General features: G+C 46.7%; 1 protein-coding gene across 2 annotated transcripts in view; it reads left to right on the top strand.

Moving 5' to 3' along the window:
• EML5 (EMAP like 5) overlaps positions 1 to 13,039 on the top strand; it is a 305,038-nt gene that overhangs the window by 167,674 nt on the left and 124,325 nt on the right. For both annotated transcript variants that reach the window (XM_074956087.1, XM_074956085.1), the window contains exon 16: positions 11,494 to 11,587. In XM_074956087.1, the coding sequence (XP_074812188.1) occupies positions 11,494 to 11,587 (94 nt within the window). The remainder of the gene's footprint in view (positions 1 to 11,493; positions 11,588 to 13,039) is intronic.

Here is a 13,039-nt window from a genome sequence, read left to right as displayed (position 1 = left end):
GGCACAGAGTAAAGAGGGGAAGAAGGAGTTGGGCAAAGGACCAATTTCAGGCCTCACGGTCACCCTGGAGCTCCAAGGGGGCATCTCTCCGGCTGGACACCCCCAGCCCATCCAGGGATCCACCTCCGACTCCTGGGCACAGTTGGGGACCCCAGCACCTTTTAGTGTCTTTGATGCCCAAGGCCTTCCAGGTGGCTAGGGACCTAATCGCTCTTCTGGTACTGCCCATGCTGTGTCCTGCAACAGATTCGACTAAGGCTCCCCAATCCAAGGGCAAGCCAACAATGGGACCACTTCTAAGGGCAGTGGGACATCGTCAGTCCCCAGAGCAGAAGCGTCCGTTCCCCGACTCTGCAACCACGACTCCCAGCTCTGGAACCTCGGTCTCCGGCTAGATGGCCCAGATTCCCGGCACTGTGCCCGCGGTCTCCTGCATCAAGGCACCAGTCTCTGAGTTCCTGGTACTGACCCACGTCCCATCAGCTGACATCCCGGCATAGGTCTCAGTCCCCTAGACGGTCTTCAATACATCAGTCTCCGCCGGTGCGAGACCACTCGCTGCCACAGCACCGATCCCTGTCTCCCCAGCACCATTCCCCAGAGAGGCATTTGTCACTGACTTCCAGGCACTGGTCCTCCACTCTTAGAGTGAGCCACCAGATGCAAGCCTCACAGCCCCACCTTGGTCTTAGAATCATAGAATATCAGGGTTGGAAGGGACCTCAGGAGGTCATCTAGTCCAACCCCTGCTCAAAGCAGGACCAATCCCCAACTAAATCATCCCAGCCAGGGCTTTGTCAAGCCTGACCTTAAAAACCTCTAAGGAAGGAGATTCCACCACCTCCCTAGGTAACGCATTCCAGTGTTTCACCACCCTCCTAGTGAAAAAGTTTTTCCTAATATCCAACTTAAACCTCCCCCACTGCAACTTGAAACCATTACTCCTTATTCTGTCATCTGCTACCACTGAGAACAGTCTAGATCCATCCTCTTTGGAACCCCCTTTCAGGTAGTTGAAAGCAGCTATCAAATCCCCCCTCATTCTTCTCTTCTGCAGACTAAACAATCCCAGTTCCCTCAGCCTCTCCTTATAAATCATGTGCTGCAGCCCCATAATCATTTTTGTTGCCCTCCGCTGGACTCTTTCCAATTTTTCCACATCCTTCTTGTAGTGTGGGGCGCAAAACTGGACACAATACTCCAGATGAAGCCTCACCAACGCTGAGTAGAGGGGAACGATCACGTCCCTCGATCTGCTGGCAATGCTCCTACGTAAACAACCCAAAATGCTGTTAGCTTTCTTGGCAACAAGGGCACACTGTTGATTCATGTCCAGCTTCTCGTCCACTATAACCCCTAGGTCTTTTTCTGCAGAACCGCTACCTAGCCATTCGGTCCCTAGTTTGTAGCAGTGCATGGGCTTCTTCCGTCCTAAGTGCAGGACTCTGCACTTGTCCTTGTTGAACCTCATCAGATTTCTTTTGGCCCAATCCTCCAATTTGTCTAGGGCCCTCTGTATCCTATCCCTACCCTCCAGCATATTTACCACTCCTCCCAGTTTAGTGTCATCTGTAAACTTGCTGAGGGTGCAGTCCATGCCATCCTCCAGTTCATTAATGAAGATATTGAACAAAACCAGCCCCAGGACCAACCCTTGGGGCATTCCACTTGATACTGGCTGCCAACTAGACATGGAGCCATTGATCACTACCCGTTGAGCCCGACGATCTACGTAGCTTTCTATCCACCTTATAGTCCATTTATCCAGTCCATACTTCTTTAACTTGCTGGCAAGAATACTGTGAGAGACCATATCAAAAGCTTTGCTAAAGTCAAGGAATAACATGTCCACTCCTTTCCCCTCATCCACAGAGCCAGTTATCTCATCATAAAAGGCAATTAGGTTAGTCAGGCATGACTTGCCCTTGGTGAATCCATGCTGACTGTTCCTGATCACTTTCCTCTCCTCTAAGTGCTTCAAAATTGATTCCTTGAGGACCTGCTCCATGATTTTTCCAGGGACTGAGGTGAGGCTGACTGGCCTGTAGTTCCCAGGATCCTCCTTCTTCCCTTTTTTAAAGATGGGCACAACATTAGCCTTTTTCCAGTCATCCGGGACTTCCCCTGATCGCTATGAGTTTTTAAAAATAATGGCCAATAGCTCTGCAATTACATCCGCCAACTCCTTTCGCACTCTTGGATGCAGTGCATCCGGCCCCATGGACTTGTGCTCGTCCAGCTTTTCTAAATAGTCTGGAACCACTTCTTTCTCCAGAGAAGGCTGGTTACCTCCTCCCCATACTGTGCTGCCCAGTGCAGTAATCTGGGAGCTGACCTTGTTCATGAAGACAGAGGCAAAAAAAGCATTGAGTACATTAGCTTTTTCCACATTCTCTGTCACTAGGTTGCCTCCCCCATTAGTAAGGGGCCCATACTTTCCTTGACCACCTTCTTCTTGCTAACATACCTGAAGAAACCCTTCTTGTTGTTCTTAACATCCTTTGCTTGCTGCAACTCCAAGTGTGATTTGGCCTTCCTGATTTCACTCCTGCATGCCTGAGCAATATTTTTATACTCCTCCCTGGTCATTTGTCCAATCTTCCACTTCTTGTAAGTTTCTTTTTTGTGTTTAAGATCAGCAAGGATTTCACGGTTAAGCCAAGCTGGTCGCCTGCGATATTTAGTATTCTTTCTACACATCGGGTCGGTTTGTTCCTACAACCTCAACAAGGATTCTTTAAAATACAGCCAGCTCTCGTGGACTCCTTTCCCCCTCATGTTATTCTCCCAGGGGATCCTGCTCATCGCTCCCTGAGGGAGTCAGTCTCCTTTTCTGAAGTACAGGGTCCATCTTCTGGTCAAGAAGAACTCTGCCCCTAGTTGGTTCCTCCAGCACTTGCACCAGGAAATTGTCCCCTACACTTTCCAAAAACTTCCTGGATTGTCTGTGCACCGCTGTATTGCTCTCCCAGCAGATATCTGGGTGATTGAAGTCCCCCATGAGAACCAGGGCCTGTGATCTCGTAACTTGTGTTAGTTTTCTGAAGAAAGCCTCGTCCACCTCATCCCCTGGTCTGGTGGTCTATAGCAGACTCCTACCACGACATCACCCTTGTTGCTCACACTTCTAAACTTAATCCAGAGACTCTCAGGTTTTCCTGCAGTTTCATACTGGAGCTCTGAGCAGTCATACTGCTTTCTTACATACAATGCAACTCCCCCACCTTTTCTGCCTTGTCTGTCCTTCCTGAACAGTTTATATCCATCCATGACAGTACTCCATTCATGTGTGTTATCCCACCAAGTCTCTGTTACTCCAATCACACCATAATTCCTTGACTGAGCCAGGACTTCCAGTTCTCCCTGCTTGTTTCCCAGGCTTCTTGCATTTGTGTACAGGCACTTAAGATAACTCTCTGATCGTCCTGCTTTCTTAGTATGAGGCAGGAGTCCTCCCCTCTTGCGCTCTCCTGCTCGTGCTTCCTCATGGTATTCCACTGCCCCACTTATTTCAGGGCTTTGGTCTCCTTCCCCCGGTGAACCTAGTTTAAAGCCCTCCTCACTAGGTTAGCCAGCCTGCTTACGAAGATGCTCTTCCCTCTCTTCGTTAGGTGGAGCCCGTCTCTGCCTAGCACGCCTCCTTCTTGGAACACCGTCCCATGGTCGAAGAATCCAAAGCCTTCTGTCCGACGCTACCTGCGTAGCCAGGTCCCTGGAAGGTGACTGGTCTGAGTGGGAGTTTAGCCCCTCACCAAGGAAGCACTGATCTCTTTCGGCTCCAGAGACCAGCGCAGCACTGGCTGTGGCTGCGTGGCAGCAGGGCCAATGGCCCTGTTGGAACCCGTGGGGCATGCTAATGATTCTGGTGCCATATTCGCACAACTTCTCCCTGGCTGCTTTGGACAAGCAACCACCGGTACCGGACTTGGAACACAGCGTAGACTCCAGTGCAGGCGGGGTTGGAGGATCAGGTGCCAATGCCAAGGGAGCCCTCCCCAGTGGGGGAAAGTGCTCTTGCCCTGGTGCTGTCGTCATCAGAGGCCCCTCACACACCAGCCCTACTGATGACTTCAAAGAGCACCAAGCCCTGCTTAAAAGGGTGGCTTTTAACCAGGGCTTGGAGGCCAAGGAACTGGCAGAACAGTCAGATGCCCTTTTCGACATGCTAACAGCGGCAACCCTGGCACGGCTTGGGCTGCTGGTCCATGAGGGTGTTCTAAAGATGGCTAAGGTACTGTGACAAACCCCTTCATCCATTCCACTCACCTCCAAACTGGCTGAAAGGAAATATTATGTCCCTGCTCAGGGGTTTGAATATCTCTACACGCCACCCCTCTCTCCCCCCCCGCCCCGGTCACTGCTTGTATAGGCAGCCAATGAAAGGGACAGGCAGGGTCAGATGAGCAGCCACACCTAAAAATAAGAATGTCAAAAGATTGGATCTTTTTGGAAGAAAAATATATTAGATGGCCATTCTCCAGTTTAGGGTGTCCAAACACCAGGTCCTGTTGGGGAGGTATAACTTTAATCTATGGGACTCCCTCAACAAGTTTAAGGATGCTTTCCCACAGGACCTTGGCCAGGAGTTCATAACCATCCTGGAAGAGGGAAAGGGGTTGGCAAGGGGCTCCCACCAGACGGGCTGGGATGCAGCCAATTCAGCTGCCAGAGTCGTTGCCTCTGCTGTGGTAATGAGGCACAGTTCCTGGCATCAAACCTCAGGTTTATTCCAGGACATGCAGTCCTGCATTCAGGACCTTCCGTTTGAAAGCAAGGGGCTCTTCTCGGAGCAAATGGATGGGAGACTGCATGGTCTCAAAGACTCCCACTCTGCATTTGCTGGGCCCCACACACCACAGGCATCAAGAAAGCAGTTCCATCCTCCTCCGCCACCCAGGTCCTGGAGGCCTCCTCAGCAAAGTGCCTTCAGGAGGAAAGAAAGAGACAGGGGTTTAAATGCTGTCGCCCCTCTTCCTCCTATTTAATTGCCCAGCCCAGCCCTGCGAGACACCAAAGGGGCCTGAGACAGGCATTTTGAGGGTGTGCACGAGGACGGTGCCCCAGTCAGACTCCAGGATCCATTATCCAATTCTTTCCTCAACCATCTGTGTCCCTTCCGGTTGGCATGGTCGTGAATAACCTCAGACCATTGGGTTCTCAGTATAATATCTTTGGGCTACACCCTGCAGTTCTCAACTCCTTCCTCCCTTCCCCGTCCCTCTTTGGGGACCCTTCTCACGAGCAACTCCTTGTTCAGGAGGTGGAAAACCTTCTACGAGCAGGGGCCATGGAAGAGGTCCCTCAAGACTTGAGAGGGAGAGGATTTTACTCCCACTAATTCCTAATCCCGAAAGCAAAAAGGGATTTAAGACTCATTTTGGATCTGCAGCGCCTCAGCAAATATCTCAAGAAGTTGAGGTTCACATGGTCTCCCTAGCCTCCAACATCCCCTCCCTGGATCCAGGAAATTGGTACACCACCCTTGATTTGAAGGACGCATACTTTCATATTTCCATCTTTCCAGGGCACAGATGGTTCCTCTGTTTTGTGGTGGGCCAGCGCCATTTGCAATTTTGGTGCTACCCTTTGGCCTCTCATCAACCCCGAGACTATTTACAAAGTGTATGGTACCAGTGGCCACTTACCTGAGGCATCAAGGCATTCAGGTCTATCTATATCTCAACGACTGGATTATCAAGGGAAAATCTCAGGACTAGGTGCAAAGGAACCTCGATCTGGTACGATCCACCTGTCGTGAGCTGGGTCTGTTGATAAATGAAAAGAAATCAACCCTGATCCTGGTGCAGCATATAGAGTTCATAGGAGTGATACTCGACTCTACACAAGCCAGAGCCTTCCTCTTGAAGGGCCGTCTCCAAGCTATGGCTGACCTGATAGCTCATGTGACGGTCTTCCCTCTCACCACTGCGCGCATATGCCTAAAGCTGTTGGGCCACATAGCAGCGTGCACTTACGTGGTGTGCATGCACGGCTTCATTTCTGGCCCCTGCAAGCATGGTTGGCGTCGGTCTGTGTCCCCAACAGACATGATCTGGACCAGGTAGTCATGGTACCAAGTTACATCTGGTCATCCCTGAAGTTGTGGTCAGATCCTGACTCAGACTTAGAGGGAGTTCCCTTTGTGACCCCATCCCCATCGGCCACTCAGGGCTCCGATACTTCAGATCTGGGTTGGGGAGCCAAACTCTGTGATCTCAGCATGCAAGGTCATTGTTGGCGAGACAATTGATCCCTCCACATAAACGTCAGAGAGCTCAGAATGATTCGCTTGGCCTGCCAGGCTTTCCAGCATCACCTGAAGGGCAAGGTGGTCCAGACCTGACAGACAATACTGTGACAAGGTTTTATATCAACAAGCAAGACAGAGCCCGGTTGTCAGCCCTTTGCCAGAAAGCTCTCTGGCTGTGGGACTTCTATGTGCAGCATGCCATTTATCTCTGTGGCCTCGCACCTTCCAGGTACCAGGAACATGTTAGCGGATTGCCTCAGCAGGATCTTCTCATCTTGCCACAAGAGGTCACTCCATCCGGAAGTGGTCAGCTTGATCTTCCAGAGGTCTGGGACTCCTCAGGTGGACTTATTCACTTCCAGGCAAAACAGGAAGTGCCCTATTTTCTGCTTGATTCACGGGAACGACAGAAGCTCTCTGTTCAACGCCTTCTTGCTCCCATGGTCGGGGGCGCTGCTATGCGCATTCAGCCAGTGCCTCTAATCCACAGAGTCCTCATGAAAATCAAGCAGGACAAGGTGATAATAATCCTAATAGCTCCTGTCTGGCCTCGCCAGCACTGGTTGGGCACATTTGCTAATCCTCTCGATAGCAGCTCTGCTACAGCTTCCACTCCAGCTGGACTTGCTGTCCCAAGACCACAGACGCCTCCTGCACCTGAACCTGGTATCTCTGCACCTGACAGCCTGGTTGCTGCATGGCTGAATGCGGAAGAACAGGCATGCTTGGCCTGCGTTCAACAGGTCCTCATGGGTAGCAGAAAGCCCTGGAAACAGTTCACATGTTGGGCTTCGGACCAGGGTTTTTGGCCCGACCAGGCCTCTCTCCAGTTGATCCTGTACTATCTTCTTCATCACAAGCTCCAGGGCCTGTCTTTCTCAATGATCAAGGTCCACTTGGCAGCTATTTCAGCCTTCCACCCTCCAGCACAAGGCAGTTCGGTCTTTGCACATGACATGCAGGTTCGGTTTCTGAAAAGTCTAGAGCAGTTCTACCCTCAAGTCCGTGACCCTGTCCCTCCTTGGGACCTGAACCTCATGCTGTCTAGGCTCACAGGTCCACCCTTCAAGCCATTAGCTTCTTGTTCCCTTCTGCTGCTCTCTTGGAAGGTCTCCTTTCTGATAGTTATAATATCAGCCTGCAGGGTCTCCGAAATTAGAGTTCTCACCTCGGAACCGCTCTATATGGTGTTCTATAAGGGTAAGGTTCAACTGCAACTGCACCGAGCCTTCTTGCCCAAGTTAGTTTCACAGTTTCATACGAACCAGGACATATATTTACTGGTTTTCTTCCCGAAACCTCATAAGTCAGACAAGGAGTGCAGAGTACACTCTCTTGATGTTAAGAGAGTGCTGGCTTTTTATATTGAAAGGACTAAACCATTCCAGAAGTCAACACAGCTCTTTGTTGCGGTGGCAAACAGAATGAAGGGCCTCCCGATTTCTACACAGAGGATTTCATCATGGATCACTGCCTGCATCAAGTTTTGCTATGAGCAGGCAAAGGTACCCTCTACGGCAATGGTAACTGCTCATTCTGCTACAGTGCAAGCCTCTTCAGCAGCCTTCTTGGCCCAGGTGCCGATTCGAGATATCTGCAGGGTCGCTACTTGGTCATCCATTCATATGTTTCTGTTGCATTATTCAACCACCCAGCAGGCCCATGACAATGCCAGCTTTGGTAGAGCAGTGTTACAAGTCACACAACTGTGAATTCCGAGTCCACTTCCAGGGATACTGCTTGAGAGTCACCTAGAATGGAATTGACATGAGCAAGCACTCGAAGAAGAAAAAACAGTTACCTGCCTTTCGTAACTGTTTTTCGAGATATGTTGCTCATGTCCATTCCATTACCTGCCCTCCTACCACTCTGTTGGAGTTACCGGCAAGAAGGAACTGAGAGGGCATAGGCCCAGCGGTGCCTCACATACCAGCACATGAGTGCGGCACTCCAAAGGGCGCCAGAGCCAGCCCTACGGATACTACTAAGGCAAAAAATTCCGACAACTGTGCATGTGGACATGCACACACCTAGAATGGAATGGACATGAGCAACACATCTCGAAGAACAACAGTTGCGAAAGGTAGGTAACCATTTTTTACCGGGAAGTAGCAAATTTCACTTTTTAATGCACTTTATAAATCTTTAAGCTGAGGAAGCAATAGAAGCATCAGCTGTAATTCAAGGAGCTATTGGAGTGGGAAATAATATGGGCACATCTTGTGGTCATTCAACAAAATTAGCCATTTTCCTTTCTATGCAGGTCAAAAACATGCCTCCACAGGTCTACAAAACAAGTCATCTGGTTGTTTTAAATGTATATAAGAAAATATTAGACCTTTCTGATAATCTTTTAATAGCACGGGAGTTTGTTCAAAAGTATGATTAATGACATGCTACTTTGGAAATGTCTAACTAGTTATTAGATGATTAATGTAATACATTGTATCATTTGTGGATTAGTATAGGTTTTGGTTTGCATTCTTTCTGTATCAATATAATCTATTGAAATACCATCCTGAATGGCTGGCTACATTCAATTTACATTTTTTTTATAAACAAGCAACCCTACCTATACTATACTTGTAGGCCTGTGCAGTGCAAGGTAGGTCTAATATGCTTCACATGCAGAACTCAAAAAACCCTTCCTGTAGACCTATAAAATATTAGATTGTATATTTTTGGTATTTACTGCTACTGCTGTCTGATGCCTTTGTGAAACTGAGATGTATGTAGTATTTTTTACATTCTAAGAATGAATCATTTAGTCAAGTATGAGGCATATTAAAGAACTAAGGAGATTTTATAATATACAACTGTTTTATTTTTCTTTGTGTAGTATAATCCAGTCTGGAAAACTGGCATCAATTTTGCTACCATTCTTCCCCTCCATCTCTCCAACTTTGATTTTGTGGTTGTGCATATTGCATTGTCTTTTGGAGGCATGTCATTAGTCTCTTGGGAATGTGAATATTTGGATCACAACTTTGTAAGGAGTCATAGCCACAGACATCTCTGAGATACTTTGGTCACTGAGGCAGTAAAACAAAAACTCACTTCCTGTTCTTTCCATCTACCGTAACTTTGACTATTCTTTATTATGTTTTATTGTTTCTATGTACTGTACTTATACAGCCCCTCATCATCATAGTATCTAATTACCTTGTTTTATCAGTTAAAGTTTGTTTTATTAGTAGTGAGTTTTAATTAATATTATCGCAGTTGTGTGAGCCTAACGATACTTAGGAGAATCTCTAGTTCTATTCTATGGCCTGTCACCTTTTTGTATTTGTCTGCTGTATGCCTCAGTTAGCCTTTTGTTCAGGCATGTGGTATTTTTGGACCAACAGATCAGTATGTTTGACAAGAAATCAGATCATTTTTGTTGTTATGGGAAAAAATGTTGGTGTCTGACCAACCTGTGTGCTGCCTAACATGTCTGGATGAGGGGTGCCTGCCTAGCTGATGCCTGATGTATCAAAATGTTATGCCTTCAATATGGAAAGATGAATTTTCACTTTTCTCATCTTTGAAGTGGCATTAAAGGCATCTAAGTCTGACTTCGAAGGACAGTGAGTCTTTACCTGGTAGGTACTTGGCTTCGTAAGTGGAAATTAAAGGATGGATCCAAAGTTTGTTCATATCTGAATATTGTAAGAAACTGTAAAGATTGACTAACCACTGAGTTCAGGATCTTGGGTCTGTTCAAAAGAGAGGAAAGCAAAGAAGGATAGAAAGAGACCAAGGTGCTTTTCTTCCTATTTCTACTCTTAGAATGACAAGAGTCGTGGATCTGGTGGGGTGGTTGGCTGGTGCCGAAAGTCTTCCTAGATTCAAATGATTTCAGCAATTATGATGTTTTGTGTCAAATACTTCAGATTCAAAGGTTACTGTAGTCCTGGAGCCAGGATCCATCTTTGGCACAAAGTGAATGTAGTGAGTTGAGAAACTTGGATAGTGTCTGTTCTCTGGAAAGAATCTGGCTATCTCTTTTTTTCGTTCCCACTCCACCATAGTAGACAGCCTTTGCCAGTTAAACCTTTTGAGTTTTCTCTGCCCAGGAAGTTGAACTCTGATACAAGCTGTTGATTCCTGTTCTCTTGTGGTCGGCCTCACTGCATTCTGGGATGGTATTTCGTTTCACGGGAATGAATCTGATCTCAGACACAGCTAAAGCATGTGCTGAGATTGTGCATAGTGTTGGATCTTGGGCCTCTGACATTAGAGAATTTCCAGTCCTTCTTGGCTCTTACTTTTCAAGAAGTTATCCTCTCCCTCTAAATCCTCCCCCACCCCCGCAAGTTTCCAGGAAGGCAGCTTTGCAGCTTCAGAAGATGTGCACATGCCAGGAAGAGATCAGTTGCAAATGAGCATATATGCTGCATCTTCTGACTTGGAGTTAATCATGACATACCTGAGAGTCAGATCTGCCTCAAGATGTTAACCAGTCATCAAGCTTGGGAATATCTCATAAATTTCCTAGAAGTACTCCTAATACACTTCTGTAAACCCAATCTGCAGTTACCCCAGAGTTTCTGCTTCATCAGGGTAAGGAGTACTAAACTCAACACAGAGATTCTTGGTGCCTCCCTGTGTTGAGGGATTTTGTGGAACTGGCGTCAACACTTGGTAAAGCAGTGTCCTTACCCACCCACCCCAGTCAGCACACCATGGAGGTTTGCAGTGAATTACTTATAGGTGCCTGAGATGGACTTGTTCTCTTTTTACAAGCCCATCACAGGGAGTCAACTACCCTGTTACAAAAGGATATTCTTGAGGATGAGTGCTGATGTGGAGGATACTAAGGTGAAGTATGCTTCTAGTGTAGAGGAACAGGAAGGCAATGACTCTGCTTTAGGTGACCTGGCATTTCCCAACTGTTGAAAAAGCTAGCAACATCAATAATTCCTGTGCCAAAATCCTAAAAGTCCAAGATTAAAATGTATAATGAAATTAAATGACTAGTCTAAGATCTTGCACTAAGTTAATGGCAAAGGGAGGATTAGAACTTGGAAATTCTTGGATTCAAATCCTATACTCTGTCCACTAGACCATTCATATAAAAAATCTGGCTAACTACAACACATCAGCTGTGGTTTATCTGTTTCTACATTCTTTCATCTCATAATATTACAAGTAGTGTTTTGTATGATTTATAGTATATCTAGTATAATAATTTGATTTCTTGTTATTGCAGAGTAATGCTCTCTACCCACTCTCTTACCATACATTTCCTTTTCTAGCGGATGGCAAACGGTTGGCTTCTGTTGGCATAGATGACAATCATACTATTGTGCTCTGGGACTGGAAAAAAGGAGAGAAGCTTTCAGCAGTAAGGTAAACATTTAACTTCATTCTGAAATCTATACCAAAATTAGTTTCAAATGCCAATGGACAGAATGGATACAAAGTGAGAATACTACTGAGACATAAATGAGCAGTTTCCCTTGCTTGTTGATTCACCCAATCAATGGCTTTTAGCATAGACTTAAAACTTTGTTTAAGGAGAAAAGCTGTAGGTAAAGTAAAATCAACAACCATTGCTATGTAAGTTAAGTGACGAACTCGAGATAAGAAATAAGAGATTTGTTCTTACTGGAAGAAAAGAAATGTTCTTTAACATTTCTTTGATGTGTGAGTAACTGCCTAGTATCTTTTGAAACAGTTTCTTTAAAACTCACTACACACACCTCCGTTTGTCATTTCTGTAACTTGTCATGCCAAAAAAATATTACATAGTCACAGACTGCATACAAGTCCCTTTCCAAGCTGAATCATTGGCTGCAAGTGACTCTTCCCCCTCCATCCTTACCAGTTACAGCTGCACACACTTCCTCACCATTTCTGCGGCACATGCATGCACACTACTTGCCTTTCAAACACCACACACACTCACATGTCTTTCTTTAATGTTCCTATTCCATGCAGTTGGGTCTGGTGCTTCTCCTTTCGGCAGCTACTGGACCTTGAGGCTCCTGCGTGCAGCTGGTGCTGACGCTGTTTTTCTGGGCCTCATCTACCTTCCATGTAGCAGCTGCACTCACCAGATGTACGCTTTCAGCCCTTCTGCAGATGTTGGTATCTACTTTTCTTTTTCAAAACCTTCTCATGGTAGGTCTCCAGCAGTGGCTCCTTCAGCCCTTTCCTATGTTGGTGCTCTCAGATGACAACTGCTTTCTCCAGGGATGCCCTTTTGTTGCAGGTCCTTACTCCTCCCTCCCCAACCCTCTGCTCTGAGGCTGTGGAAACTTGGCTGTGCAACTGGTAGCTGTGGAACCAGGGCAACCTTGCCATCCTCAAATAATTAAGTTTTCTCTTTAAGGTAGTAGTTCAAGCTCTTCAGATCAGACACTGTCTTTAGAAGGTATTGCTGCAGTTGCAGAAATGATCCATAATGGTCTTGGTTCAGTTGGTTCTTGCTAGTAGGTCTCCTGGCAAGCTGACTAGGAGGCTTCATATGCTTCTCTCTGGCAAGCTTTAGCAGTTGCTGGTTCCTTACCTCTTAATGGCCACTTGTGGGGAGAGGAACATAGACTTTCTGTCAAGCTAGATTGTTCAGGCATGAATATGCCTTCTTTGTCAATGGCTCATAATAGTTACTGTCCTCACTTGCTCCTGAGGTCCCTTGATGAATCAGGAAAGAGTCTGCCCCTACAGTCATTTGACACAGTTCATTCACATTTGATTCAGTAATATTTATGATAATAACAAATTCTCCCAAATCAGCAGATGCTGTCAGAATTTTTGGAAAGTTCCCCAATCTTCAGTGGTTCTATATATGTATTTGTT

This window comes from Natator depressus, chromosome 6, assembly GCF_965152275.1.
Source record: "Natator depressus isolate rNatDep1 chromosome 6, rNatDep2.hap1, whole genome shotgun sequence".
NCBI classification, from domain to species: Eukaryota; Metazoa; Chordata; order Testudines; family Cheloniidae; genus Natator; species Natator depressus.
This window is presented reverse-complemented; position numbering and strand designations above follow the sequence as displayed.